This window comes from Somniosus microcephalus, chromosome 29, assembly GCF_052327205.1.
Source record: "Somniosus microcephalus isolate GS21.2 chromosome 29, FLI_Smic_1.0, whole genome shotgun sequence".
Lineage (NCBI taxonomy): Eukaryota > Metazoa > Chordata > Chondrichthyes > Squaliformes > Somniosidae > Somniosus > Somniosus microcephalus.
Window position 1 is genome coordinate 9,879,754 of NC_141015.1, and position 26,225 is coordinate 9,905,978.

At 45.0% G+C, this 26,225-nt stretch overlaps 1 protein-coding gene across 1 annotated transcript in view; it reads right to left on the minus strand.

The window, feature by feature from the left end:
• Positions 1-26,225, minus strand: part of tm9sf3 (transmembrane 9 superfamily member 3) — a 118,881-nt gene that overhangs the window by 84,610 nt on the left and 8,046 nt on the right. Inside the window, exon 2 of the mRNA XM_085970143.1 lies at positions 9,451-9,646. Coding sequence (XP_085826269.1) covers positions 9,451-9,646 — 196 coding nt within the window. The remainder of the gene's footprint in view (positions 1-9,450; positions 9,647-26,225) is intronic.

Consider the following 26,225-nt stretch of genomic DNA (forward strand, 5'->3'; position numbering starts at 1 on the left):
CCTTTACATTTCACTACTTTAAGGACACAACACAAGTGTAAGCTTCTGTTATACTTACATTTGATACAGGCCCTTATCACATCAAAACATCTCAAAGCACATTTACACAATGAATTTCTTGGAGCAGATGGAGTTATGAAGTGGCCATGGCAGCCATTCCACACCAGTAACAACCCACAGAGTGAATGACCAGGTAATCTCTTGTCAGTGGTGTTTGTAGAGGAAGGAATACTGGCCAGTCACTAGGAGACCTCCCTGCCAGCTGTCTGGAAAAATGGCATGGAATTTTCCACGGCACCTGAAAGGACGTTGGGTCCTTGGTTTAGCAGCTCATCAAAAATCCTGCACCAGTGGGCTCCAACAGACCGTGGCAACCTACCAGGAGAATGGCACTTACGGGTCACAGATCTCCACGAGCAACACTATACAATTCTACCAAAATAAACACCCTCAATGTAGTACAGCGCCAAATACAAACTCTTCCATCAAATGGGGAAGAACTTACAACACTGGCCCTTTAAGGATTTGCCACCTACTAATTTAGTTAGGTATTCCAAAACCCCATTATACTCGAGGGACTCATTCTAAATCTTGACCAAGGGAGGCAGCAGAGCTTCCAATTAGAAAAAAGGAGAGCCTTTAACTTCACACGCCCCCGCCAAATAACCTTTAACCACACACGGCCCCCCCGATAACCCCACACGGCCCCCCCCGATAACCACACGCCCCGCCCAATAACCCCACACTCTGCCCCCCCCCCGATAACCACACACAGCCCCCCCATAACCCCACACTCTGCCCCCCCCGATAACCACACACAGCCCCCCCATAACCCCACACTCTGCCCCCCCCCGATAACCCCACACGGCCCCCCCGATAACCCCACACACGGCCCCCCCCTGATAACCCCACACACGGCCCCCCCATAACCCCACACACGGCCCCCCCGATAACCCCACACGGCCCCCCCCGATAACCACACGCCCCGCCCAATAACCCCACACTCTGCCCCCCCTGATAACTCCACACTCTGCCCCCCCCGATAACCCCACATACGGCCCCCCCCCCCGATAACCCCACACACGGCCCCCCCATAACCCCACACACGGCCCCCCCCATAACCCCACACACGGCCCCCCCTGATAACCCCACACTCTGCCACCCCCCCGATAACCACACACGGCCCCCCCCGATAAACCCACACGGGCCCCCCCGATAAACCCACACGGCCCCCCCCCCATAACCCCCCCCCCCGATAACCCCACACGGGCCCCCCTGATAACCCCACATGGCCCCCCCCGATAACTACACACGGCCCCCTCCCGATAACCCCTCACGGCCCCCCCCCATAACCCCACACGGCCCCCCCCCATAACCCCACACGGGCCCCCCCCCCATAACCCCACACGGGCCCCCCCCCCCCAATAAACTCCAAGATGATCAGATACAGAAGCTAGGGCAATTAGTAACTATACTGAAAGAATCAGCAAGTTTTCGGTCCTGAGTAACTCCTTCGTTTGAATCCACTTACACCTGAAAGGTACCAAAGAAAGTCTTTGAACTGGGAAATATATCAAAACAGGCCAGAACAGAGCAGCACCAATCACTGCCCAACTTTAACTGGGAGATCAACACAGTAATGCTTGGTGGATTTATGCAAGTCACTCCATAAAAACTATTGTAGATGGAATTAAAGAAAACCTTCATACTGGCTCAAAAAAGCACCACAGCAAAGGAAACACCAGCTATTTCTAGCAGTTCTTGAATAGCTACTTACTACAAGACACAGCATATATTCTACAAAACAATTAACATCCATTAGCAAAGAAAAAAAAGTTGTCAAAGAAAAGCACTGGATTGGGATTGTTTTTTTTATTTGTTTAGGCTCTTCCAAACTACAAGACCCCAGTGGCAACTAAGTGCCACTGTCAGTCTTCTCGACAGATCTCCCGGGAGATCACATGGGTTCGGGTGGATGCAGAGTGATAGAAGATTTGAGGTTAGGATCAGATCAGCCATGATCTTATTGAATGGTGGAGCAGGCTCGAGGGGCCGATTGGCCTACTCCTGCTCCTATTTCTTATGTTCTTATGTTCAAAGCAACACACTTACAATTAGTCTGCAATGCTTCAGCTCTTGCTGAATCACCTTTTACTTTACCAAGGCAACCATTCTGCCATTTGGTAACAGCATTTACATTCAGCAACTGATTTTGCCATGCCTTGTTTTATAATAGGTTCTGATTAATTAGTCATGTCAAGTAGCGCAGTGCACCCGAACACCAACAGGCTGCATCACCGTAGTAACGTGATAAAGATTCAATTTCATCGAGTCTGCGCCGGCTCCCAGTCACAGCCATGCTGCTGGGGGACCATATCATAGAATAGTACAGCACAGGAGGAGGCCATTCGGCCCATCGAGTCTGCGCCGGCTCTTTCGAAGAGCAATCCAGTTTGTCCCACTCCCCGCTCTTTCCCCATATCCCTGCAATTTTTTCTCCTCCAAGTATTTATCCAATTCTCCTTTTGAAGGCTACTGTTGAATCTGTATCCACCACTTTATCAGGCAGCGCATTCCAAATCCTAACCACTCGTTACGTACAAAAGTTTTCCTCATGTCACCTGTTTCTTTTGCCAATCACGTTAAATCTGTGTCCTCTGGTTACCGACCCTTCAGCCATTGGAAAGTTTCTCTTTATTTCCTCTATCGAAACCCTTCATGATATTAAACACCTCTATCAAATCTCCTCTTAGCCTTCTCTGCTCGAAGGAGAACAACCCCAGCTTCTCCAGTCTATCCATGTAACTGTAATCCCTCATCCCTGGAACCATTCTAGTAAATCTCTTCGCCAAAACCTTCACATCCTTCCTAAAGTGCGGTGCCCAGAATTGGACACAATACTCCAGCTGGGGCCTAACAAGTGTTTAATATAGGTTTAGCATAACTTCCTGGCTTGTGTACTCTGTCTCTATTTATAAAGCCCAGGGTCCCATATGCTTTATTAACTGCTTTGGTAACCTGTCCTACAAACTTCAGAGATTTGTGCACAAGCACCCCCAGGTCTCTCTGTTCTTGCTCCCTCTTTAACATTGTACCGTTTAGTGTGTATTGTCTCTCCTCATTCTTCCCACCAAAATGTATCACCTCACACTTCTCTTCTCGGACTGAATTTCATCTGCCCTGTGTCCGCCCATTCCACCAGCCTGTCTATGTCCTCTTGAAGTCTATTACTATCTTCCTTACCGTTTACTACAGTTCCTAGTTTTGTGTCATCTGCAAATTATGAAATTGTGCCCTGTATCCAAGTCCAAGTCATTAATGTTTATCAAAAACAACAGTGGTCCTAGTACTGAACCCTGGGGAACACCACTGTATATCTCCCTCCAGTCCGAAAAACAGCCATTCACCACAACTCGGTTTTCTATCCCCTGGCCAATTTTGTATCCATGCTGCTACTGCCTCTTTTATCCCATGGGCTTTAAGTTTGCTAATCAGCCTATAGAATCATGGAATTACAACATAGAAACATAGGAGCATGAGTAGGTCACTCTGCCCTTCGAGCCTGCTCCGCCATTCAATATGATCATGGCTGATCCTCTATCTCAATACCATATTCCCGCTCTCTCCCCATACCCCTTGATGCCTTTTGTGTCTAGAAATCTATATCTCCTTAAATATATTCAGTGACTTGGCCTCCACAGCCTTCTGTGGTAGAGAATTCCACAGGTTCACCACCCTCTGAGTGAAGAAATTTCTCCTCATCTCAGTCCTAAATGTCCTACCTCGTATCCTGAGACTCTGGCCCCTCGTTCTCGAACCCCCCCCCCCCCCCCCAGCCAGGGGAAACATCCTCCCTGCATCCAGTCTGTCTAGCCCTGTCAGAATTTAATACGTATCAATGAGATTCCTTCTCATTCTACAAAACTCTAGTGAATACAGGCCTAGTCGACCCAATCTCTCCTCGTACGACAGTCCTGCCATCTCAGGAATCAGTCTGGTGAACCTTCGCTGCACTCCCTCTATGGCAAGTATATCCTTTCTTAGGTAAGGAGACCAAAACTGCACACAGTACTCCAGGTGTGGTCTCACCAGGGCCCTGTACAACTGTAGTAAGACGTCCTTGCTCCTGTACTCAAATCCTCTTGCAATGAAAGCCAACATACCATTTGCCTTCCTAACTGTTTGCTGCCCCTGCATGTTTGCTTTCAGTGACTGGTGTACAAGGACACCCAGGTCCCTTTGTACATCAACATTTCCCAATCTATCACCATTTAAATAATACTCTGCCTTTCTGTTTTTTCTACCGAAGTGGATAACTTCACATTTATCCACGTTATACTGTATCTGCCATGTATTTGCCCACTCACTCAACTTGTCTAAATCGCCTTGAAGCCTCTTTGCATCCTCCTCACAACTCACAATCCCACCTAGTTTATTGTCGTCAGCAAACATGGAAATATTAGTTGGTTCCCTCATCCAAATCATTGATATATATAGTGAATAACTGGGGCCCAAGCACTGATCACTGCGGTACCCCACTAGTCACTGCCTGCCACCCCGAAAAAGACCCATTTATTCCTACTCTCTTAACCAATTTTCAATCCGTGCCAGTATATTACCCCCAATCCCATGTGCTTTAATTTTGCACACTAACCTCTTATGTGGGACTTTATCAAAGGCCTTCTGAAAATCCAAATACACGTCCATTGGTTCTTCCTTATCTATTCTACCAGTTACATCTCAAAACCTCCAGTAGGTTTGTCAAACACTATTTCCCTTTCATAAATCCATGTTGACTGTCTAATCCCATTGATATTTTCTAAGTGCACTGTTATCACATCCTTTATAATAGACTCTAGCATTTTCCCTACTACTGATGTTAGGCTAACAGGTCTATAGTTCCCTGTTTTCTCTCTCCCTCCTTTTTTAAATAGTGGGGTTACATTTGCCACCCTCCAACCTGCAGGTCCTGTTCCATAGGCTATATAATTTTGGAAGATGACAACCAATGCATCCACTATTTCCATGGCTACCTCTTTTAGTACTCTGGGATGCAGATTATCAGGCCCTGGGGATTTATCGGCTTTCAGTCCCATTAATTTCTCCAGCACTATTTTTTTTTTTTTACTAATTTCCTTTAATTCCTCCTTCTCACTAGACCCTTGATTCCCTAGCATTTCTGGGATGTTATTTGTGTCCGCTTCCGTAAAGACAGAACCAAAGTATTTGTTTAATTGTTCTGCCATTTCCTTGTTCCCCATTATAAATTCTCCCATTTCTGACTGTAAGGGACCTACATTTGTTTTCACTAATCTTTTTCTTTTTACATACATGTAGAAGCTTTTACAGTCCGCTTTTATGTTCCTTGCACGTTTACTCTCATACACTATTTTTCCCTCTTAATCAATCTCTTGCTCCTTTTTTGCTGAATTCTAAACTGCTCCCAATCCTCAGGCTTGCTACTTTTTCTGACAACTTTATATGACTCCTCTTTGGATCTAATACTATCCTTAATTTCCTTTGTTAGCCATGGTTGGGACACTTTTCCTTTTGTGTTTTTGCGCCAGAAAGGAATGTATAACTCTTGCAATTCATGCATTCGTTCCTTAAATGTTAGCCATTGCATATGCACCGTCATGCCTTTTAATGAAGCTCCCCAATCTATCATAGCCAACTCACTCCTCATACCTTCATAGTTTCCTTTGTTTAGATTTAGGACCCTAGTTTCAGATTGGACTACTTCACTTTCCATCTTAATGAAGAATTCTATGATGTTATGGTCACTCTTCCCTAAAGGACCCCGCATAGTGTTTTTTCATGCCCCCTCTTCGCTCTCCTAATTTCTTTTTTAATTACCCCCTGCACTTTCTATACTCCTCTAGGGCTTCCACTGTTTTTAGTCCTTCGTATCTGCCAAAAGCCTCCCTTTTTTTCCTAATCCATTCTTTTATATCCCTTGACATCCAGGGTTCCCTGGGTTTGTTGGTCCCACCCTTGACCTTTACGGGAACATGTTGGCGTTGTACTCTATTTCCTCTAGTTGTTCAATTTTGCTAAAAAGCCTAATATGTGGTACTTTATCAAACACCTTTTGAAACTCCATATACACATCAAGTGCACTGCCTTCATCCACCCTCTTGGTTACCTCATCAAAAAGCTTAATCAAGTTAGTCAAACACAATTTTCCCATAACAAATCCATGCTTGCTCTCCTTTAGTAACCCATGCTTCTCCAAGTGGCTGTTAATTTTCTCCCAGATTATTGTTTCTAAAAGTTTCCCCACCACCGACATTAAACTGACTGGCCTGTAATTGCCAGATTTATCCTTCTCCCCTTTTTTGAACATGGGAGTAACATTTGCATCCCATCCGGACCGGGTGACTTATCCACTTTGGACTGCCTATAGAAGACTATGGGATTCCCTTTTATATTAGCCGCCAATCTATTCTTTATCTGAAGCCATCTCTTCCCTAGTCTGCTCTCATGAGCATTACGTTCAGTTCAAAGAACCATGTGCGCAAACCTATGGCCGGCCTAAATTTGCCGCTTACTAGTTTGAACCTGGGGCTCCTTGTCCTCCTCTTGCAGTTCTATAATTTAAATTAATCTTCCAGATATACCTTTTCTATAATCTTTTGTCAGATACCTCCTTTCAAGGCTGAAAATTTCTTCAGTCTTTCCTCACAAGTCAGAACTCCAAGGCAAGGTTCCATTAACGTCAAGTCACACACCATCCCGACTTGGACATATATTGTCGGTCCTTCACCGCCGCTGGGTCAAAATCCTGGAACTCCCTCCCTAACAGCACTGTGGGAGTACCTTCACCACACGGACGGCAGCGGTTCAAGAAGAAGGCCCACCACCACCTTCTCAAGGTAACTAGGGATGGGCAGTAAATGCTGGCTTTGCGAGCAACGCCCATATCCCAAGATCCCACACTGATTAACAACTCATTAACCTCACTCATTTCACAACTTGCACACTTACTTCCTAAACTAGTATGTTTCTGATTAGCCTGCAGGTTGTGGGTTACTAATTGTTATGGTTGCTATTTCCCCAGAGTCAGAAGGTTGTGGGTTCAAGTTCCACTCCAGAGACCCGAGCACAAAAATCTAGGCTGACACTCCAGGGCAGTACAGGAAACTTTGTGATATCCGGCACCAACGGGACCGAGCTGTTGCCGATCTATCAAAACTGCCGGACATACCAGCGTTAATGTTGAAGCATATGGAGATTTGCAGCTCCGTATCTGGCAACAAACACTGTTGCTTAGCAACAGCTTCTAAACAGTCGGCCGTACCTTGGAAGCATCTCTGTTGCTTAGCAACAGCTTCAGAGAGACTTTGCAGAGCCTGACTGTTGGAAAAAAAAGCCACGAGAAGAAAAAAAACCTAACAAAACGGCTCCTGATTTCTGCCGGTAGATCGAGGTTTCCGGACATACAACCTCCGGATAAACCAAAGTTTCCTGTACTGAGTTTCGGAGCGCTGAACTGTCGGAGGTGCCGTCTTTCGGATGAGCCGTTAAACCGAGACCCTGTCTGCTCTCTCAGGTGAATGTAAAAGATCTCGAGGCACTATTTTGAAGAAGAGTAGGGGAGTTCTCCCCAGTGTCCTGGCCAATATTTAATCCCTCAATCTACATCACTACAACAGATGATCTGGTCATTTTCACATTGCTGTTCGTGAGACCTTGCTGTGCTGCTGTGTTTCCTACATTACAACAGTGACTACATTTCAAAAGTACTTCATTGGCTGTAAAGCGCTTTGGGACGTCCTGAGGTCATGAAATGCGCTACATAAATGCAAGTCTTTCTTTCTGGCACTTGGATCCAACGATCAGAGGGTAACTTTGAATGGATGTGGAAGCAACAGACGTAGGGTAGAAGAAACTGTTACTAAGTAAATTTACAGGCCAACATTGGAAGCTATTCAAGAAGTGGATTACAAATTAAGTACATATTCCTGAAAAGCAATTCTGGGGTGATGTGACTATGGTGTAGAAGCGTGGTTAGAACTAGTGTTAAACACAAAGCAACAGCATATACAAGGTCAAACATCAGCAAGAAGGAGGGCTGTAACAAAAGGATACAAAAAAGAGAGAGTATGAAAACATTTGCATATGCTTCATGAGTTATGCAGAACAAGCGGACATAATCTTACAATTTAAATTAAGACAGTTCGGAGGGAATCCAGAAATTTTTCACACAAAAGCCTGAGAGAACGTTGAACTCTCCACTCCAGAAAGCGACAGATGCTGAATCAACTGAGATGCTTAAAAGGGAAGGAACTACTTACTGGGCAAGAAAGACCATTACGGGATATGGAAAAGGGCAGGGAATTAATAAAAAGACATTGCCGACATGGGCAGGGTGACAGAGCAGACTCAACACCCACTCCTAATCCTGAAACCGTCACAAATCTAAAGATGCAAAAATTATGAAACAGTCACTTTTTGCACAGTACATTTGCAAAACTAAGATTCCAAAACAATGTGCCCATTGCACACCATTGGGGAAAAAAACTCAAGTCATTTTAAAAATGCCCCATTGGCCCATCTGTGGAATTTAATCCACACTCATTTCTAAGATTGGTAGAGATTCAAATATGCCAATCTATAAGTTAGGTTTGGAAAGATTGAATTTTTGACAGCAAATCATTAATAATTCTTCTTTGTCACTATGGCCTCGATATTAACCTTCCCCCCGGGGTGGGGGGGGGGGGGGGGGGGGGGGGGGGGAAAGAGATGGGGGTAAAAAGTGAAATGCATGGAATGCGACCCCAACCCGCCGTGCACCCCACAATTTTTACGCCGGTGGTTATCGGGGCGTCCAAGTGTCCCACTGTGGAGAGGCGGGACACTTCATTAACGTATTCAAATTGGGTTTCAATTGGGAGTTCATTTTGAAGTTAAGTGTTGCTGCATGGGTTTTCCAGGGGTCGGGAAACTCGGCAGTGAAACGGAGGCGGGAGCTGCCGGCTCCAGAAGCTAAGTGACTGTTCCAGCACTGCTTGTGGGCCAGGAGGAGCAGGAGTGCTCCCCTCAAGGCAGGCTTCGGCCTCTCCCCCCCCAGCTTTCCCGGTCGCAGGCCTCTCCCCTGCCGACATTTCCCCTCTCCACCATCTCCGACTGCCATCCTTCCTCCTCTCCCGATTGCTGGGGACCATTCCCAAGGGCCCCTGGCTGTGGCCTTCTGCCACTGGCGTTTCCCCCTCCCCCTCGCTGGCCATTTGGCCGGCTGCTGGGGGAGATGGAGCTACAAGATGTTAATGCGTCCTCTGCATCTCTGGACTTGCTGGGTTCTTTGGCCTTTTTCGGCCTCACCCGCATACTCCCTCCTCCCTGTAACTATCAGGGCCTGTATATGTATTTTAGAAATTACCTGAGCACAGTGAGTCTAATGTCTTACCATCATGTATTCTATCAAAGAAAGTGCATCAATATTCCTACCTTTAAATTTGATATCAAGACCACTGAACTCCAGCTCCACTCCTTGAAGAGCTTCCCCTAATGTTTCATGGTAATGGTTGATAGACTTTTTCTTCCCTGCACAAAAGGGTAGGGAAAAGTACTTGTATGTTTCTTGCCGATTATGGTAGGGTCCAACAGTGTTCATCCACAAGACTACTTCCTCTTTATCTGTGTACTGGGAAAAATAAAATCAGAAGATTAAAATTACTAGTAGTTAAGTTATACTAATTACACCAGGGGATATTACAATATCAAAACTACAGATGGGAGGAGAGAGACAACCAAAGGGGTCCTCCAAGATGCAGACCCTTTGTGTCAGCCATGGCTCAGTGGGTAGCATCCTTGCCTCGGAGTTCAACTCCCACTCCAGAGACTTGAGCAGAAAAATCTAGGCTAACATTCCGGTGCAGAACTGAGGGAGTGCTGCACTTTCGGATGAGACGTTAAACTGAGGCCCCGTCTGACCTCTCAGGTGGACGTTCGCGATCCCATGGCACTATTTCAAAGAGGAGCAGGGGAGTTCTCCCCGATGATTGGGCCTCAACCAACATCACAAACAGATGATCTGATCACTATCACATTGCTGTTTATGGGAGCTTGCTGTACGCTAATTGGCTGTCGCGTTTCCTACATTACAACAGTGACTGCATTTCAAAAAGTACTTAATTGGCTGTAAAGCACTTTGGGACGTCCGGTGGGCATGAAAGGCACAAAAGAAATGCAAGCCTTTCTTTTTTTCTTTTTAATGCAGTCTTACTACATTAATTGAAGTACCATGTAGAATTTTCATTCTAGAGCAAAATCTTGGGGATTTCCATTCCACTACATTTACTGTCATCTTACAATGCACAGACTGCCACTGACAAGTGATTATTGCAACATTTACATTGAAACATACACCAAATTTCCTCTAATGCCTAAATGTACCACCAAATGCGCTACTGAGCCATACTGACCTGTAGGTCCCAGGATCAACACCAAACCTGACTTGGTTCCTTCCTGGGATAGTTACACACTCATGTGCCTACCGGTAGCCCACCCCTTGGGGCTGTTATTTATGTGAAAGCCTCGTGTCAGCGGCCAGCATCAGTAACACACTTACCCAGGGGTATTCACAGCCAAGCCCGATCTCGACCTCACCCAATGTCTACACAAACACAGAGTTCCAACCGCAACCCGGGTCACAGACCAAGTCTAACACCCGGCTGCTGCCATGGCCAAGATCAGCTAACCCAGGACAGACATGGGATTGAACCTGGGCCCTTTATGCTCTGCCTAAATTCACTGAGCGACCAGGAGAACTGTAAATTATTGCAAGAATTTGCTTTCCTGATGCAGTATCTGCGTAGGATGCAGGTTCAGTGAATTACTCAGCTCAAGTCCATCATTAACAGATATTTCCCAGAAGGGCAAAAGGGGGCAAAGTTTAAAACAATGTGTAGCACTAACACTTCCAATTTTCTAATTCAATAGCTGTATTAGCAAGGGATCTGTCATCGACACACACTTTGGTCAGAGACTGGTGTGTAGGTTGACAGTAAGGGAGATGAAGCTTATAAAATGGGATAGGGAAAAGAATTAACTAAATCTCCAAATTAATAGCCAGTTCAAATGCAATACAAAGATCTCTACTTTCACCAATCCATCTTTTGCAGTTTCAATGTATACATGACTAACATATAGAAGTTGGAACAGGGACAATTCCTTCATTCGACAATCGGAGCAGGAGTTGTACAAAGTAACTCTGGAGCTGAGGAAGTGCCAGGGAGGTGATTCGAGCAGAAACCACCGAACACCAACCTCAAACCCCGCCCGACCCCACAAACAAAAAGAATCCAATCAACTTCCATAGGGACCATTAACCACCCAATCACAGCATTCAACTCGGTTCCAACCCATTGCGCGACTCTGTGCCCTTTGCCGGTGAATACTTCAATGTACTGAACTATAGAAGATCTTCACTATATGCTTTGCGAATGCATGTAACCTGGGACATATCTTGTATTCTGTATTGTACCATGAGCTGAGAAGTGTCAAGTTTAAGTAGCAATAAGAAAACAAACCTTAAAGATTGCAATGAGGCGGTGTTGATGACTGAACGAGTTTGTCCAGTCAGTAACTTGAGCAATGCAGACCAGAAGTGGGCCAAGCCCTTTGAGTATCCACATTTCTTAAGTGCCTTTAAAATCCCTTAATATTTTCCAGTTTTTTTTCCTATACTCCCTCTTAGCCTTCCTAATCTTTCTGTTTTCCTTCTATATATTTGTATATCCTTCCTGTATTTACTAAATGCCTCTTTTCTGATGAGTTTTATTTTTGCTCTAACCTCCTTACTTATCCATGGAACTGCATCCCTTTGACTGCTAGTCAGAATGTATTTAACTTAACCATTTCATATTTAAATATTTCCCACTGCTGGTTCTACCATTTTCCAACCAACTAAACTGGGCTAGGTCCCCTTTCACCCCACCAAAATTAGCTCATTTACCTGTTTAAACTGAGAATTCCAAAAGCAATAATTGCTCATATAAACATAACCAGTGGAAGGACTGCCATTATTCAGGTTTGGAATGAATGAAACCCAAATTTAAAATGTTTCACCATCAAATTCTATTCAAATGCACCAAGTACTGTTGCAGATATTTGGTAAAGATGGAAAGACAAAAAAAAAATGAAAGATTAAAGCTTTATATACGTCTTAGCTTTCGCTATAAAAAGCCACACATTAAACAAATGTACAGTAAAAAGTTGCTCCAATATTGTATGCAGACACTCCTATAGAAAAGTTCAGAGATAAAAGCAGAGATGACGAGCGAGTTGTAGTTTTTACCCATCTCCTGCAGAACTCCAATACCCACAGTGTACAGTGAAAAAGAAGAATAAAGTATCTCCATCTTAACGAAATACTTCAAGTCCACCGTTGGGAGGTTATGGCAAAAAAAAGAGACAAATTAAAAGACTGGGAATAAGAGTTTTTGGGGAGGAAGAAAAAGTAATGTGCAAAGTTGTAGGTATAACAAATATTATATCAGTGATTCTGCATCTTTCAGTATCAGTAAAGGTAATATTTTCCCATGAGTCAGTCATGTTTTAGTAAATTTGCTGTGTAGAAGCAATGGGCAAACCGTGGTCACGATTAGGCTTGACTTGGATGATTTTTGTTAGGATAGAGCCCATGTTCTGATAAATAACCTCTAATCAGCCAGTCAGCCGAGCTCTATTCATTTGTACATGGTTGGCTAGAATACAGCGCGATGTAACTCAAGTCTGTCAGCTATCAGTCTGACTTCAATATCTGACATCAGTATAACTCCTTCCTAGAGTGTGCATACATGCACGTGAGGTGGGCAACTTGGAGCGAAGTAGAAAGTTTGAACCTGGGGATTCAGGGTACCCAACAAACTGGGAAAAAGCAATTACCAAAGTTTGGAATTAGATATTTTTAGACAGGTCAACTATAATCAGCAGTCTAGACTGTAGACACATTACCTGGCCAGCTGTAATCAGCAGTCTAGACTGTAGACACATTACCTGGTCAGCTGTAATCAGCAGTCTAGACTGTAGACACATTACCTGGTCGGCTGTAATCAGCAGTCTAGACTGCAGACGCATTACCTGGTCAGCTGTAAACAGCAGTCTAGACTGTAGACACATTACCTGGTCAAATATAATCAGCAGTCTAGACTGTAGACACATTACCTGGCCAGCTGTAATCAGCAGTCTAGACTGTAGAGGTATTACCTGGCCAGCTGTAAACAGCAGTCTAGACTGTAGACACATTATCTGGTCAAATATAATCAGCAGTCTAGACTGTAGACACATTACCTGGTCAGCTATAAACAGCAGTCTAGACTGTAGACACATTACCTGGTCAGCTGTAAACAGCAGTCTAGACTGTAGACACATTACCTGGCCAGCTGTAATCAGCAGTCTAGACTGTAGACACATTACCTGGTCAGCTGTAATCAGCAGTCTAGACTGTAGACACATTACCTGGTCGGCTATAAACAGCAGTCTAGACTGTAGACACATTACCTGGTCAGCTGTAATCAGCAGTCTAGACTGTAGACACATTACCTGGTCGACTGTAAACAGCAGTCTAGACTGTAGACACATTACCTGGTCGGCTGTAATCAGCAGTCTAGACTGTAGACACATTACCTGGTCGGCTGTAATCAGCAGTCTAGACTGTAGACACATTACCTGGTCGGCTGTAATCAGCAGTCTAGACTGTAGACACATTACCTGGTCGGCTGTAATCAGCAGTCTAGACTGTAGACACATTACCTGGCCAGCTGTAATCAGCAGTCTAGACTGTAGACACATTACCTGGTCGGCTGTAATCAGCAGTCTAGACTGTAGACACATTACCTGGTCAGCTGTAATCAGCAGTCTAGACTGTAGACACATTACCTGGTCGGCTGTAATCAGCAGTCTAGACTGTAGACACATTACCTGGCCAGCTGTAATCAGCAGTCTAGACTGTAGACACATTACCTGGTCGGCTGTAATCAGCAGTCTAGACTGTAGACACATTACCTGGTCAGCTGTAATCAGCAGTCTAGACTGTAGACACATTACCTGGTCAGCTGTAATCAGCAGTCTAGACTGTAGACACATTACCTGGTCGGCTGTAATCAGCAGTCTAGACTGTAGACACATTACCTGGCCAGCTGTAATCAGCAGTCTAGACTGTAGACACATTACCTGGCCAGCTGTAAACAGCAGTCTAGACTGTAGACACATTACCTGGTCGGCTGTAATCAGCAGTCTAGACTGTAGACACATTACCTGGTCATCTGTAATCAGCAGTCTAGACTGTAGACACATTACCTGGTCAGCTGTAAACAGCAGTCTAGACTGCAGACACATTACCTGGTCAGCTGTAATCAGCAGTCTAGACTGTAGACACATTACCTGGTCGGCTGTAAACAGCAGTCTAGACTGTAGACACATTACCTGGTCGGCTGTAAACAGCAGTCTAGACTGCAGACACATTACCTGGTCGGCTGTAATCAGCAGTCTAGACTGTAGACACATTACCTGGTCAGCTGTAATCAGCAGTCTAGACTGTAGACACATTACCTGGCCAGCTGTAAACAGCAGTCTAGACTGTAGACACATTACCTGGCCAGCTGTAATCAGCAGTCTAGACTGCAGACACATTACCTGGTCAGCTGTAATCAGCAGTCTAGACTGTAGACACATTACCTGGTCAGCTGTAATCAGCAGTCTAGACTGTAGACACATTACCTGGTCAGCTGTAAACAGCAGTCTAGACTGTAGACACATTACCTGGTCGGCTGTAAACAGCAGTCTAGACTGTAGACACATTACCTGGTCAGCTGTAATCAGCAGTCTAGACTGTAGACACATTACCTGGTCAGCTGTAAACAGCAGTCTAGACTGTAGACACATTACCTGGTCGGCTGTAATCAGCAGTCTAGACTGTAGACACATTACCTGGTCAGCTGTAATCAGCAGTCTAGACTGTAGACACATTACCTGGTCAGCTGTAATCAGCAGTCTAGACTGTAGACACATTACCTGGTCAGCTGTAATCAGCAGTCTAGACTGTAGACACATTACCTGGTCAGCTGTAAACAGCAGTCTAGACTGTAGACACATTACCTGGTCGGCTGTAATCAGCAGTCTAGACTGTAGACACATTACCTGGTCAGCTGTAAACAGCAGTCTAGACTGTAGACACATTACCTGGTCAGCTGTAATCAGCAGTCTAGACTGTAGACACATTACCTGGTCGGCTGTAATCAGCAGTCTAGACTGTAGACACATTACCTGGTCAGCTGTAATCAGCAGTCTAGACTGTAGACACATTACCTGGTCAGCTGTAATCAGCAGTCTAGACTGTAGACACATTACCTGGTCAGCTGTAAACAGCAGTCTAGACTGTAGACACATTACCTGGTCAGCTGTAATCAGCAGTCTAGACTGTAGACACATTACCTGGTCAGCTGTAATCAGCAGTCTAGACTGTAGACACATTACCTGGTCAGCTGTAAACAGCAGTCTAGACTGTAGACACATTACCTGGTCAGCTGTAATCAGCAGTCTAGACTGTAGACACATTACCTGGTCAGCTGTAAACAGCAGTCTAGACTGTAGACACATTACCTGGTCAGCTGTAATCAGCAGTCTAGACTGTAGACACATTACCTGGCCAGCTGTAATCAGCAGTCTAGACTGTAGACACATTACCTGGTCGGCTGTAATCAGCAGTCTAGACTGTAGACACATTACCTGGTCGGCTGTAATCAGCAGTCTAGACTGTAGACACATTACCTGGTCGGCTGTAAACAGCAGTCTAGACTGTAGACACATTACCTGGTCGGCTGTAAACAGCAGTCTAGACTGTAGACACATTACCTGGTCGGCTGTAATCAGCAGTCTAGACTGTAGACACATTACCTGGTCGGCTGTAATCAGCAGTCTAGACTGTAGACACATTACCTGGTCGGCTGTAAACAGCAGTCTAGACTGTAGACACATTACCTGGTCGGCTGTAATCAGCAGTCTAGACTGTAGACACATTACCTGGTCGGCTGTAAACAGCAGTCTAGACTGTAGACACATTACCTGGTCGGCTGTAAACAGCAGTCTAGACTGTAGACACATTACCTGGCCAGCTATAAACAGCAGTCTAGACTGTAGACACATTACCTGGTCAGCTGTAATCAGCAGTCTAGACTGTAGACACATTACCTGGTCAGCTGTAATCAGCAGTCTAGACTGTAGACACATTACCTGGTCAGCTGTAATCAGCAGTCTAGACTGTAGACACATTACCTGGTCGGCTGTAATCAGCAGTCTAGACTGTAGACACATTACCTGGTCGGCTGTAATCAGCAGTCTAGACTGTAGACACATTACCTGGTCAGCTGTAAACAGCAGTCTAGACTGTAGACACATTACCTGGTCGGCTGTAATCAGCAGTCTAGACTGTAGACACATTACCTGGTCGGCTGTAATCAGCAGTCTAGACTGTAGACACATTACCTGGCCAGCTGTAATCAGCAGTCTAGACTGTAGACACATTACCTGGTCAGCTGTAATCAGCAGTCTAGACTGTAGACACATTACCTGGTCGGCTGTAATCAGCAGTCTAGACTGTAGACACATTACCTGGCCAGCTGTAATCAGCAGTCTAGACTGTAGACACATTACCTGGTCGGCTGTAATCAGCAGTCTAGACTGTAGACACATTACCTGGTCAGCTGTAAACAGCAGTCTAGACTGTAGACACATTACCTGGTCAGCTGTAAACAGCAGTCTAGACTGTAGACACATTACCTGGTCGGCTGTAATCAGCAGTCTAGACTGTAGACACATTACCTGGTCAGCTGTAATCAGCAGTCTAGACTGTAGACACATTACCTGGTCAGCTGTAAACAGCAGTCTAGACTGTAGACACATTACCTGGCCAGCTGTAAACAGCAGTCTAGACTGTAGACACATTACCTGGTCAGCTGTAATCAGCAGTCTAGACTGTAGACACATTACCTGGCCAGCTATAAACAGCAGTCTAGACTGTAGACACATTACCTGGCCAGCTGTAAACAGCAGTCTAGACTGTAGACACATTACCTGGTCGGCTGTAATCAGCAGTCTAGACTGTAGACACATTACCTGGTCGGCTGTAAACAGCAGTCTAGACTGTAGACACATTACCTGGTCAGCTGTAATCAGCAGTCTAGACTGTAGACACATTACCTGGTCAGCTGTAATCAGCAGTCTAGACTGTAGACACATTACCTGGTCGGCTGTAAACAGCAGTCTAGACTGTAGACACATTACCTGGTCAGCTGTAAACAGCAGTCTAGACTGTAGACACATTACCTGGTCAGCTGTAATCAGCAGTCTAGACTGTAGACACATTACCTGGTCAGCTGTAATCAGCAGTCTAGACTGTAGACACATTACCTGGTCAGCTGTAATCAGCAGTCTAGACTGTAGACACATTACCTGGTCAGCTGTAATCAGCAGTCTAGACTGTAGACACATTACCTGGTCAGCTGTAATCAGCAGTCTAGACTGTAGACACATTACCTGGTCGGCTGTAATCAGCAGTCTAGACTGTAGACACATTACCTGGTCAGCTGTAATCAGCAGTCTAGACTGTAGACACATTACCTGGTCAGCTGTAATCAGCAGTCTAGACTGTAGACACATTACCTGGCCAGCTGTAATCAGCAGTCTAGACTGTAGACACATTACCTGGTCGGCTGTAATCAGCAGTCTAGACTGTAGACACATTACCTGGTCGGCTGTAATCAGCAGTCTAGACTGTAGACACATTACCTGGTCAGCTGTAATCAGCAGTCTAGACTGTAGACACATTACCTGGTCAGCTGTAAACAGCAGTCTAGACTGTAGACACATTACCTGGCCAGCTGTAATCAGCAGTCTAGACTGTAGACACATTACCTGGTCGGCTGTAATCAGCAGTCTAGACTGTAGACACATTACCTGGTCAGCTGTAAACAGCAGTCTAGACTGTAGACACATTACCTGGTCAGCTGTAAACAGCAGTCTAGACTGTAGACACATTACCTGGTCAGCTGTAAACAGCAGTCTAGACTGTAGACACATTACCTGGTCGGCTGTAATCAGCAGTCTAGACTGTAGACACATTACCTGGTCGGCTATAAACAGCAGTCTAGACTGTAGACACATTACCTGGTCAGCTGTAATCAGCAGTCTAGACTGTAGACACATTACCTGGTCAGCTGTAAACAGCAGTCTAGACTGTAGACACATTACCTGGTCAGCTGTAATCAGCAGTCTAGACTGTAGACACATTACCTGGTCAGCTGTAAACAGCAGTCTAGACTGTAGACACATTACCTGGTCAGCTGTAAACAGCAGTCTAGACTGTAGACACATTACCTGGTCAGCTGTAAACAGCAGTCTAGACTGTAGACACATTACCTGGTCGGCTGTAATCAGCAGTCTAGACTGTAGACACATTACCTGGTCGGCTATAAACAGCAGTCTAGACTGTAGACACATTACCTGGTCAGCTGTAATCAGCAGTCTAGACTGTAGACACATTACCTGGTCAGCTGTAAACAGCAGTCTAGACTGTAGACACATTACCTGGTCAGCTATAAACAGCAGTCTAGACTGTAGACACATTACCTGGTCGGCTGTAATCAGCAGTCTAGACTGTAGACACATTACCTGGTCGGCTGTAATCAGCAGTCTAGACTGTAGACACATTACCTGGTCAGCTGTAATCAGCAGTCTAGACTGTAGACACATTACCTGGTCGGCTGTAATCAGCAGTCTAGACTGTAGACACATTACCTGGTCAGCTGTAAACAGCAGTCTAGACTGTAGACACATTACCTGGTCAGCTATAAACAGCAGTCTAGACTGTAGACACATTACCTGGTCAGCTGTAATCAGCAGTCTAGACTGTAGACACATTACCTGGTCAGCTGTAAACAGCAGTCTAGACTGTAGACACATTACCTGGTCAGCTATAAACAGCAGTCTAGACTGTAGACACATTACCTGGTCGGCTGTAATCAGCAGTCTAGACTGTAGACACATTACCTGGTCGGCTGTAATCAGCAGTCTAGACTGTAGACACATTACCTGGTCAGCTGTAATCAGCAGTCTAGACTGTAGACACATTACCTGGTCGGCTGTAATCAGCAGTCTAGACTGTAGACACATTACCTGGTCAGCTGTAAACAGCAGTCTAGACTGTAGACACATTACCTGGTCAGCTATAAACAGCAGTCTAGACTGTAGACACATTACCTGGTCAGCTGTAATCAGCAGTCTAGACTGTAGACACATTACCTGGTCGGCTGTAATCAGCAGTCTAGACTGTAGACACATTACCTGGTCGGCTGTAAACAGCAGTCTAGACTGTAGACACATTACCTGGTCGGCTGTAAACAGCAGTCTAGACTGTAGACACATTACCTGGTCGGCTGTAATCAGCAGTCTAGACTGTAGACACATTACCTGGTCAGCTGTAATCAGCAGTCTAGACTGTAGACACATTACCTGGTCAGCTGTAATCAGCAGTCTAGACTGTAGACACATTACCTGGTCAGCTGTAATCAGCAGTCTAGACTGTAGACACATTACCTGGTCAGCTGTAAACAGCAGTCTAGACTGTAGACACATTACCTGGTCAGCTGTAATCAGCAGTCTAGACTGTAGACACATTACCTGGTCAGCTGTAATCAGCAGTCTAGACTGTAGACACATTACCTGGTCAGCTGTAATCAGCAGTCTAGACTGTAGACACATTACCTGGTCAGCTGTAATCAGCAGTCTAGACTGTAGACACATTACCTGGTCAGCTGTAATCAGCAGTCTAGACTGTAGACACATTACCTGGTCGGCTGTAAACAGCAGTCTAGACTGTAGACACATTACCTGGTCGGCTGTAATCAGCAGTCTAGACTGTAGACACATTACCTGGTCAGCTGTAATCAGCAGTCTAGACTGTAGACACATTACCTGGTCGGCTGTAAACAGCAGTCTAGACTGTAGACACATTACCTGGCCAGCTGTAATCAGCAGTCTAGACTGTAGACACATTACCTGGTCAGCTGTAAACAGCAGTCTAGACTGTAGAGGTATTACTTGGCAAATCAAATGGCAATGACAGTTGCAGGTTTAGAATCCAGGTGTATGAAAAAGGAACAGATTTGTATAAAGAAATGAGTTTGCCATCAGTAAACAGCAGCATATCAGCAACAGTACAATGAACAATGCAACAAGATTAATATCTTGTGTGAATAAAATGATGGCTCTTTAAAAACTGCACAGTGGTACACAAGAATTGAAAACTGATGCGATTAATCCTTCACACGTGTTCAGTTTAACAATACTGTTTGTTATCTGCCTCGGCCTGACGTTATCACTGGCTCCAAGTGAAGATTCATTGTAGTATTCAACTCAAACTCCTTTGTTCCTAGGACCGTAAAACTATGGAACTCCTCCCCATCCCAGTCTTTCTCTCTTCCTATAATGTTCAGGCATTTAAAACACAAACTTAATCACTAATTTTTTATTACCTATTCTCTGCTTTTATTCTTCAACTTTAGGCACCTGCACCGTGGGCCTCAGTCCTACACCATGGCAAACAAAAACTATACACCTTCCTTTAAACTTAAAAAATGAGGAATGGTCATCAAGTCAGGAGATGTCCATGCTGGAAAAGTACTCATTGCCAGCATCGAGCATTTCCACGTCACAAACTGCTTTGGTCAAATGCTGGGTTAACCTCCCCTACAGTGATGCATTAATATCCTGAATTAACACTTCCCGCACAAGATATGGGTTCTCATTTGTTCTCGAGTTTCCTAAGTATTTCAAAAAATAACTATCTTGAAAGGTATTCCATGAGATACCAATAGAGCGCTGGTTACTCAGCTTTCGTTCTACCTGGAGATCTGGACTCCATGGATTGAAAATTTCCATCGCCCATGTGAAAGTTTGCATTGAGAAGGTCTACGAAAAACGTCTAAGAAATAGGGCTTGAAAAGGGCACTTTAACCCTTGAAGTGGTTCTAGCTTTATCACTATGTTTTGTACTTTCAGTAGCTTGCTGTGTCATATTTGTATGTATTCTATCTGTAAATAAATCTATTAGTGTCAGCCTGCTGGTCTGGTTGCTTAGTACATCCCCTCTTTTGAAAAGAGTAAGGAGAACATGATGGGCGTCCCATATGATTTCCAGCAAATGATACCACAATAAATAGGTAACCGTTAGTCATAGGCACGTTGAGACACAGCACTATAAGGGTGCAGGTATTGATTCACAGATCTGCTTAGGGAAGCCACTTTTTGCCAGGAACACTGTATAAAAATGGTAGGAAAAAGCCTGAACTGTAACAGAGGGACAGTGTTTGATTAATTCTTTGAGGCTCCAACTGTGCTGGGCCTCACTGTATTCAGAGTTCTAGCATTGACGTTTACCTCTACAAACTAAATGGTACAATTTTAAAGGTTGTGCAGGAACAGAGAGACCTGGGGGTTCACATACACAAATCTTTGAAGGAGGCAGGACAAGTTGATAAGGCTGTTAAGAAAAGCATATGGGATCCTTGGCTTTATAGAGGCATAGAGTACAAAAGCAAGTACTGCACCACTCAACCTCTCTCTCCTCCTTTAAAATGCACCTTAAAAACCTACCTCTTTGGCCAAGCTTTTGGTTACCTGTCCTAATATCTGGTGTGGCTCAATGTCACCTGTAAAGTGCCGTGGGACGTTTTACTATGTTAAAGGCGCTATATAAATGCAAGTTGTTGTTAACTTTTATAGAACTCTGATTAGGCCTCAGTATTGTGTCCAATTCTGGGCATCACACTTTAGGAAGGATGTCATGCCTTGGGGAGAGTGCAGAGGAGGTTTACTAGAAGGGTACCAGGGATGAGGGACTTCAGTTATGTGGAGGGACTGGAGAAGCTGGGGTTGTTCTCCTTAGAGCAGAGAAGGTTAAGGGGCGATTTAATTGAGGTGTTCAAAATTATGAGGGATTTTGATAGAATAAATAATGAGTAACTGTTTCCTGTGACAGGAGGGTCCGTAATCAGAGGACTCAGACTTAAGGTGATTGGCAAAAGAACTAGAGGGGAGGCAAGAAGAAAGTTTTTCTTTTTTAAACCCAGCGAGATCTGGAATGCATTACCTGAAAGGAAGCAGATTCAATAGTCATTTTCAAAAGGGAGTTGATAAATACTTGAAAAGGAAAATAATGCAGGGCTGTGGGGAAAGAGCAGGGGGGAGTGGGACTAATTGGAGAGCTCTTTCAAAGAGCCGGCACAGGCACGATGGGCCGAATGACCTCCTTCTGTGCTGTCGGATTCTAATGAAGGTGCACATCAGGATTCAGGGCAGACAGGGACAGGCATGCATTGTAGCAGAGGGCAGGGCACAAGGCAGGCCACTGGGGAATTTAGCTGTTGTTTAGCACAATTCCCAGGGCCTAGGATTGAAGCTCTAGGTTTGAGACAAGGGCAGGTCTCAAGGGGGAAAGAGCAGTTGGAAATATTTTAAATACACAAAAGGCAACTCCTTTAGTCAAGTTTAATCATTTTGTTGAATTATGTAATTTGTGTTTTTGTTTAAAAACCTTATTTTTAGTCCAGTTTCCTCAGGTTACTGTAGAAACAAGATGTCAGCCAAATAATTTTCAAAATATATGTTCTCCTTGCTACTTCTACTGCCATTTGTTTGCTGGTGGATAGTTTTCGTAACTCCTTGGTATTTTACGAATAACAGTTTTTGCTCCCACTTGCTATTTGCTTGTTGGTGGTTTCACCACCGAGTATTTGGGATTTGTTGCTGTTTAATGGGAGTCAATCAGGTGTGCGACATCTTTTCCACAAAGGAAAAAAGACATGAGGTGTGACAGATGAGTGCTTGGTACAAGACTGCCGCATTTTGGAATTTTTTGACCATCTTTTCATAGGAAGGATTTGGAAGAGAGCTACATTTAAATATTTAATTTGTCAGCCGTGTCTCAGTGGGTAGCTCTCTCGCCTCCGAGTCAGAAGGTCGTGGGTTCAAGTCTCACTCCAGAGACTTGAGCACAAAATCTAGGCTGACACTCCCAGTGCAGTGCTGAGGGAGTGCTGCACTGTCGGAGGTGTCGTCTTTCAGATGAGATGTTAAACCGAGGCCCCGTCTGCTCTCTCAGGTGGACGTAAAAGATCCCATGGCACTATTTCGAAGAGCAGGGCAGTTATTCCTGGTGTCCTGGCCAATATTTATCCCTCAATCAACATCTGATCATTATCTTATTGCTGTTTGTGGGAGCTTGCTGTGTGCAAATTGGCTGCCATGTTCCCTACATTACAACAGTGACTACACTTCAAAGAAGTACTTCATTGGCTGTAAAGCGTTTTGGGACATCCGATGGTCGTGAAAGGTGCCATATAAATGCAAGTCTTTCTTTTAAAGCAGTGTATCCATAAAAAAGCACAAAGAATGAAGGTGGTTAAAATATTAATGAGCTAGGCATTGAAGTTGTTTCCCTAAAGACTGCAAACAACAGCGATTCACTCGCCTGTCTTGGTAAGCAATCGACACCTCAAACTCACTGTATTGGGAAGACCCAGGTCCCAAGCCCTCAGCTGGGGTTGTCTGCTATAGGCGAAGCTTCTGGTTGTGAACGGAGATAAAATAGAGGCATAAACAGAATCAGGAGGACAGGATGCAATAGGGGTGATAAAAGTTATTTTCTCAAGTCAAGCAAGATGATGTAGGGGAAGTATAATATGTTCATTATTTTGCATCATGCAAAAACAAGTTGTACTCATTAAATTCAGTGAAATTTAGCATAGCTGTTGCTCTGTATCTTCACTTGCAGTCTTGAGAAATAAAATATCAATGTTTGTTCTGGCCTGGTCGCCCTGAAGTATTAATTGTCCAGCTGCTGAAAGATTGGAGAAGCGTGAGGGCACGTGCAAAAGACACGATATTCAATTTGTACGTCAAGTGGGTCACATTGTTGCATCATCTGGGCTACACTATCGGACACGTAGATATTGGGCACTGCGAGTCAATGCTGGTAGACAAGGGACCTGGGGTCCACTTACAGGAGTGACTGAAGCCACTGAACCAGAGAATGAGCCTGTAGCAAACCCAAATTTGAAACATGGGATTAAGAGAAAATCAGTTAGCCCATACATTTCTCTAGGGCAGGAGCGTTAAAGCGTTTTGTTTTCAAGGGCCAATTAGGTGCATACTATGGAACTTCAGGGGTTCAATGTCCCCAGTAATTTCCATACACCTCAAACTATACCTATTAACAGATCTTGGTGTTTGAATTGACTTTCTAATACACCAATGTCACACCCCCGTCCAAACCTCCAGGTCACTAAAAGTTACAGAAGAAAAACAGAACAACTTACTATATTTATATAGCGCCTTAAACGTAATAAAACCCAAGGCGCTTCACAGGAACGTTGCCAAAAAAATTGACACCTAGCCATACAAAGAGATGTTGGTACAGATGACCAAAAGATTGGTCGAAGAGGTAGGGTTTAAGAAGCATCTTAAAAGGAGGAGAGGTAGCGAGGCGGAGGTGCTTAGGGAGGGAATTCCAGAGCTTAGGGCCTTGGCAGCTGAAGGCAAGGCCGCCAATGGTATAGAGCGTTTAAAATCGGGGATGCGCAACAGGTCAGAACAGGAGGAGCAGAGAGATCTCGGGGGAGTTGTGGTGCTGGAGGAGATTACAGAGACAGGGAGGGATGAGGCCATGGAGGGAAAACAAGGATGAGAATTTTAAAATTGAGGCGTTGGTTAACTAGGAGCCAATGTAGGTCAGCAAGCACAGGGGAGATGGGTGAGCAGGACTTTGTCCAAGTTAGGACATGGGCAGCAGCATTTTGGATGACATCAAGTTTATGGACAGTAGAACTAGGGAGGCCGGCCAGGAGTGTGTTGGAATAGTCAAGTCTAGAGGTGATAATGAAATATGGGAACGGTAGCAGAGTGGTTATGTTCCTGGACTAGTAATCCAGAGGCCTGGGCTAATAATCCAGAGACGCGAGTTCAAATCCCACCACAGCAGCTGGGGAATTTAAATTCAGTTAATTAAATAAATCTGGAATAAAAAGCTAGTATCGATGAAACTACCGATTGTCGTAAAAACCCATCTGGTTCACTAATGTCCTTTAGGGAAGGAAATCTGCCGTCCTTACCCGGTCTGGCCTATATGTGACTCCAGAGCCACAGCAACATGTTGACTCTAAACTGCCCTCTAAAATGGCCCAGCAAGCCATTCAGTTGAAACAAACCGCTACAAAAAATAAGGAAAAAACCAGACAGACCACCCAGCATCGACCTCGGCACCAGCTTCGGACACGACAACAGCACACCCAGCCCAGTCGACCCTGCAAAGTCCTCCTCACTAACATCTGGGGACTTGTGCCAAAATTGGGAGAGCTGCCCAACAGACTAGTCAAGCAACAGCCTGACATAGTCATACTCACAGAATCCTATCTTTCTGCCAATGTCCCGAACTCCTCCCTCACCATCCCTGGGTATGTCCTGTCCCACCGGCAGGACAGGCCCACCAGAGGTGGCGGCTCAGTGGTATGCATTTGGGAGGGAGTGGCCCTGGGAGTCATCAACATTGACTCCGGACCCCATGAAGTCTCATGGCATCAGGTCAAGCAAACCTTCTGCTGATTACCACCTACCATCCTCCCTCAACTGATGAATCAGTACTCCTCCATGTTGAACACCACTTGGAAGAAGCACTGAGAGCAGCAAGGGCATAGAATGTACTCTGGGTGGGGGACTTCAATGTCCATCACCAAGAGTGGCTCGGTAGCACCACGACTGACCGAGTTGGCTGAGGCCTGAAGAACATAACTGCCCGTCTGGGCCTGTGACAGGTGGTGAGAGAACCAACACAATGGGAAAAACCTACTTGACCTTGTCCTCACCAATCTACCTGTCGCAGATGCATCTGTCCATGACAGTATTGGTAGCAGTGACCACCGCACAGTCCTTGTGGAGACTAAGTCCCATCTTCACACTGAGGACACCCTCCATCGTGTTGTGCAGCACTACCACCGTGCTAAATGGGATAGATTCAGAACAGATCAAGCAGCTCAAAACTGGGCACCCATAAGGCGCTGTGGGCCATCAGCAGCAGCAGAATTGTATTCCACCACAATCTGTAACCTCATGGTCTGGCATATCCCTCACTCTACCATTAACATTAAGCCAGGCGAGCAACCCTGGTTCAA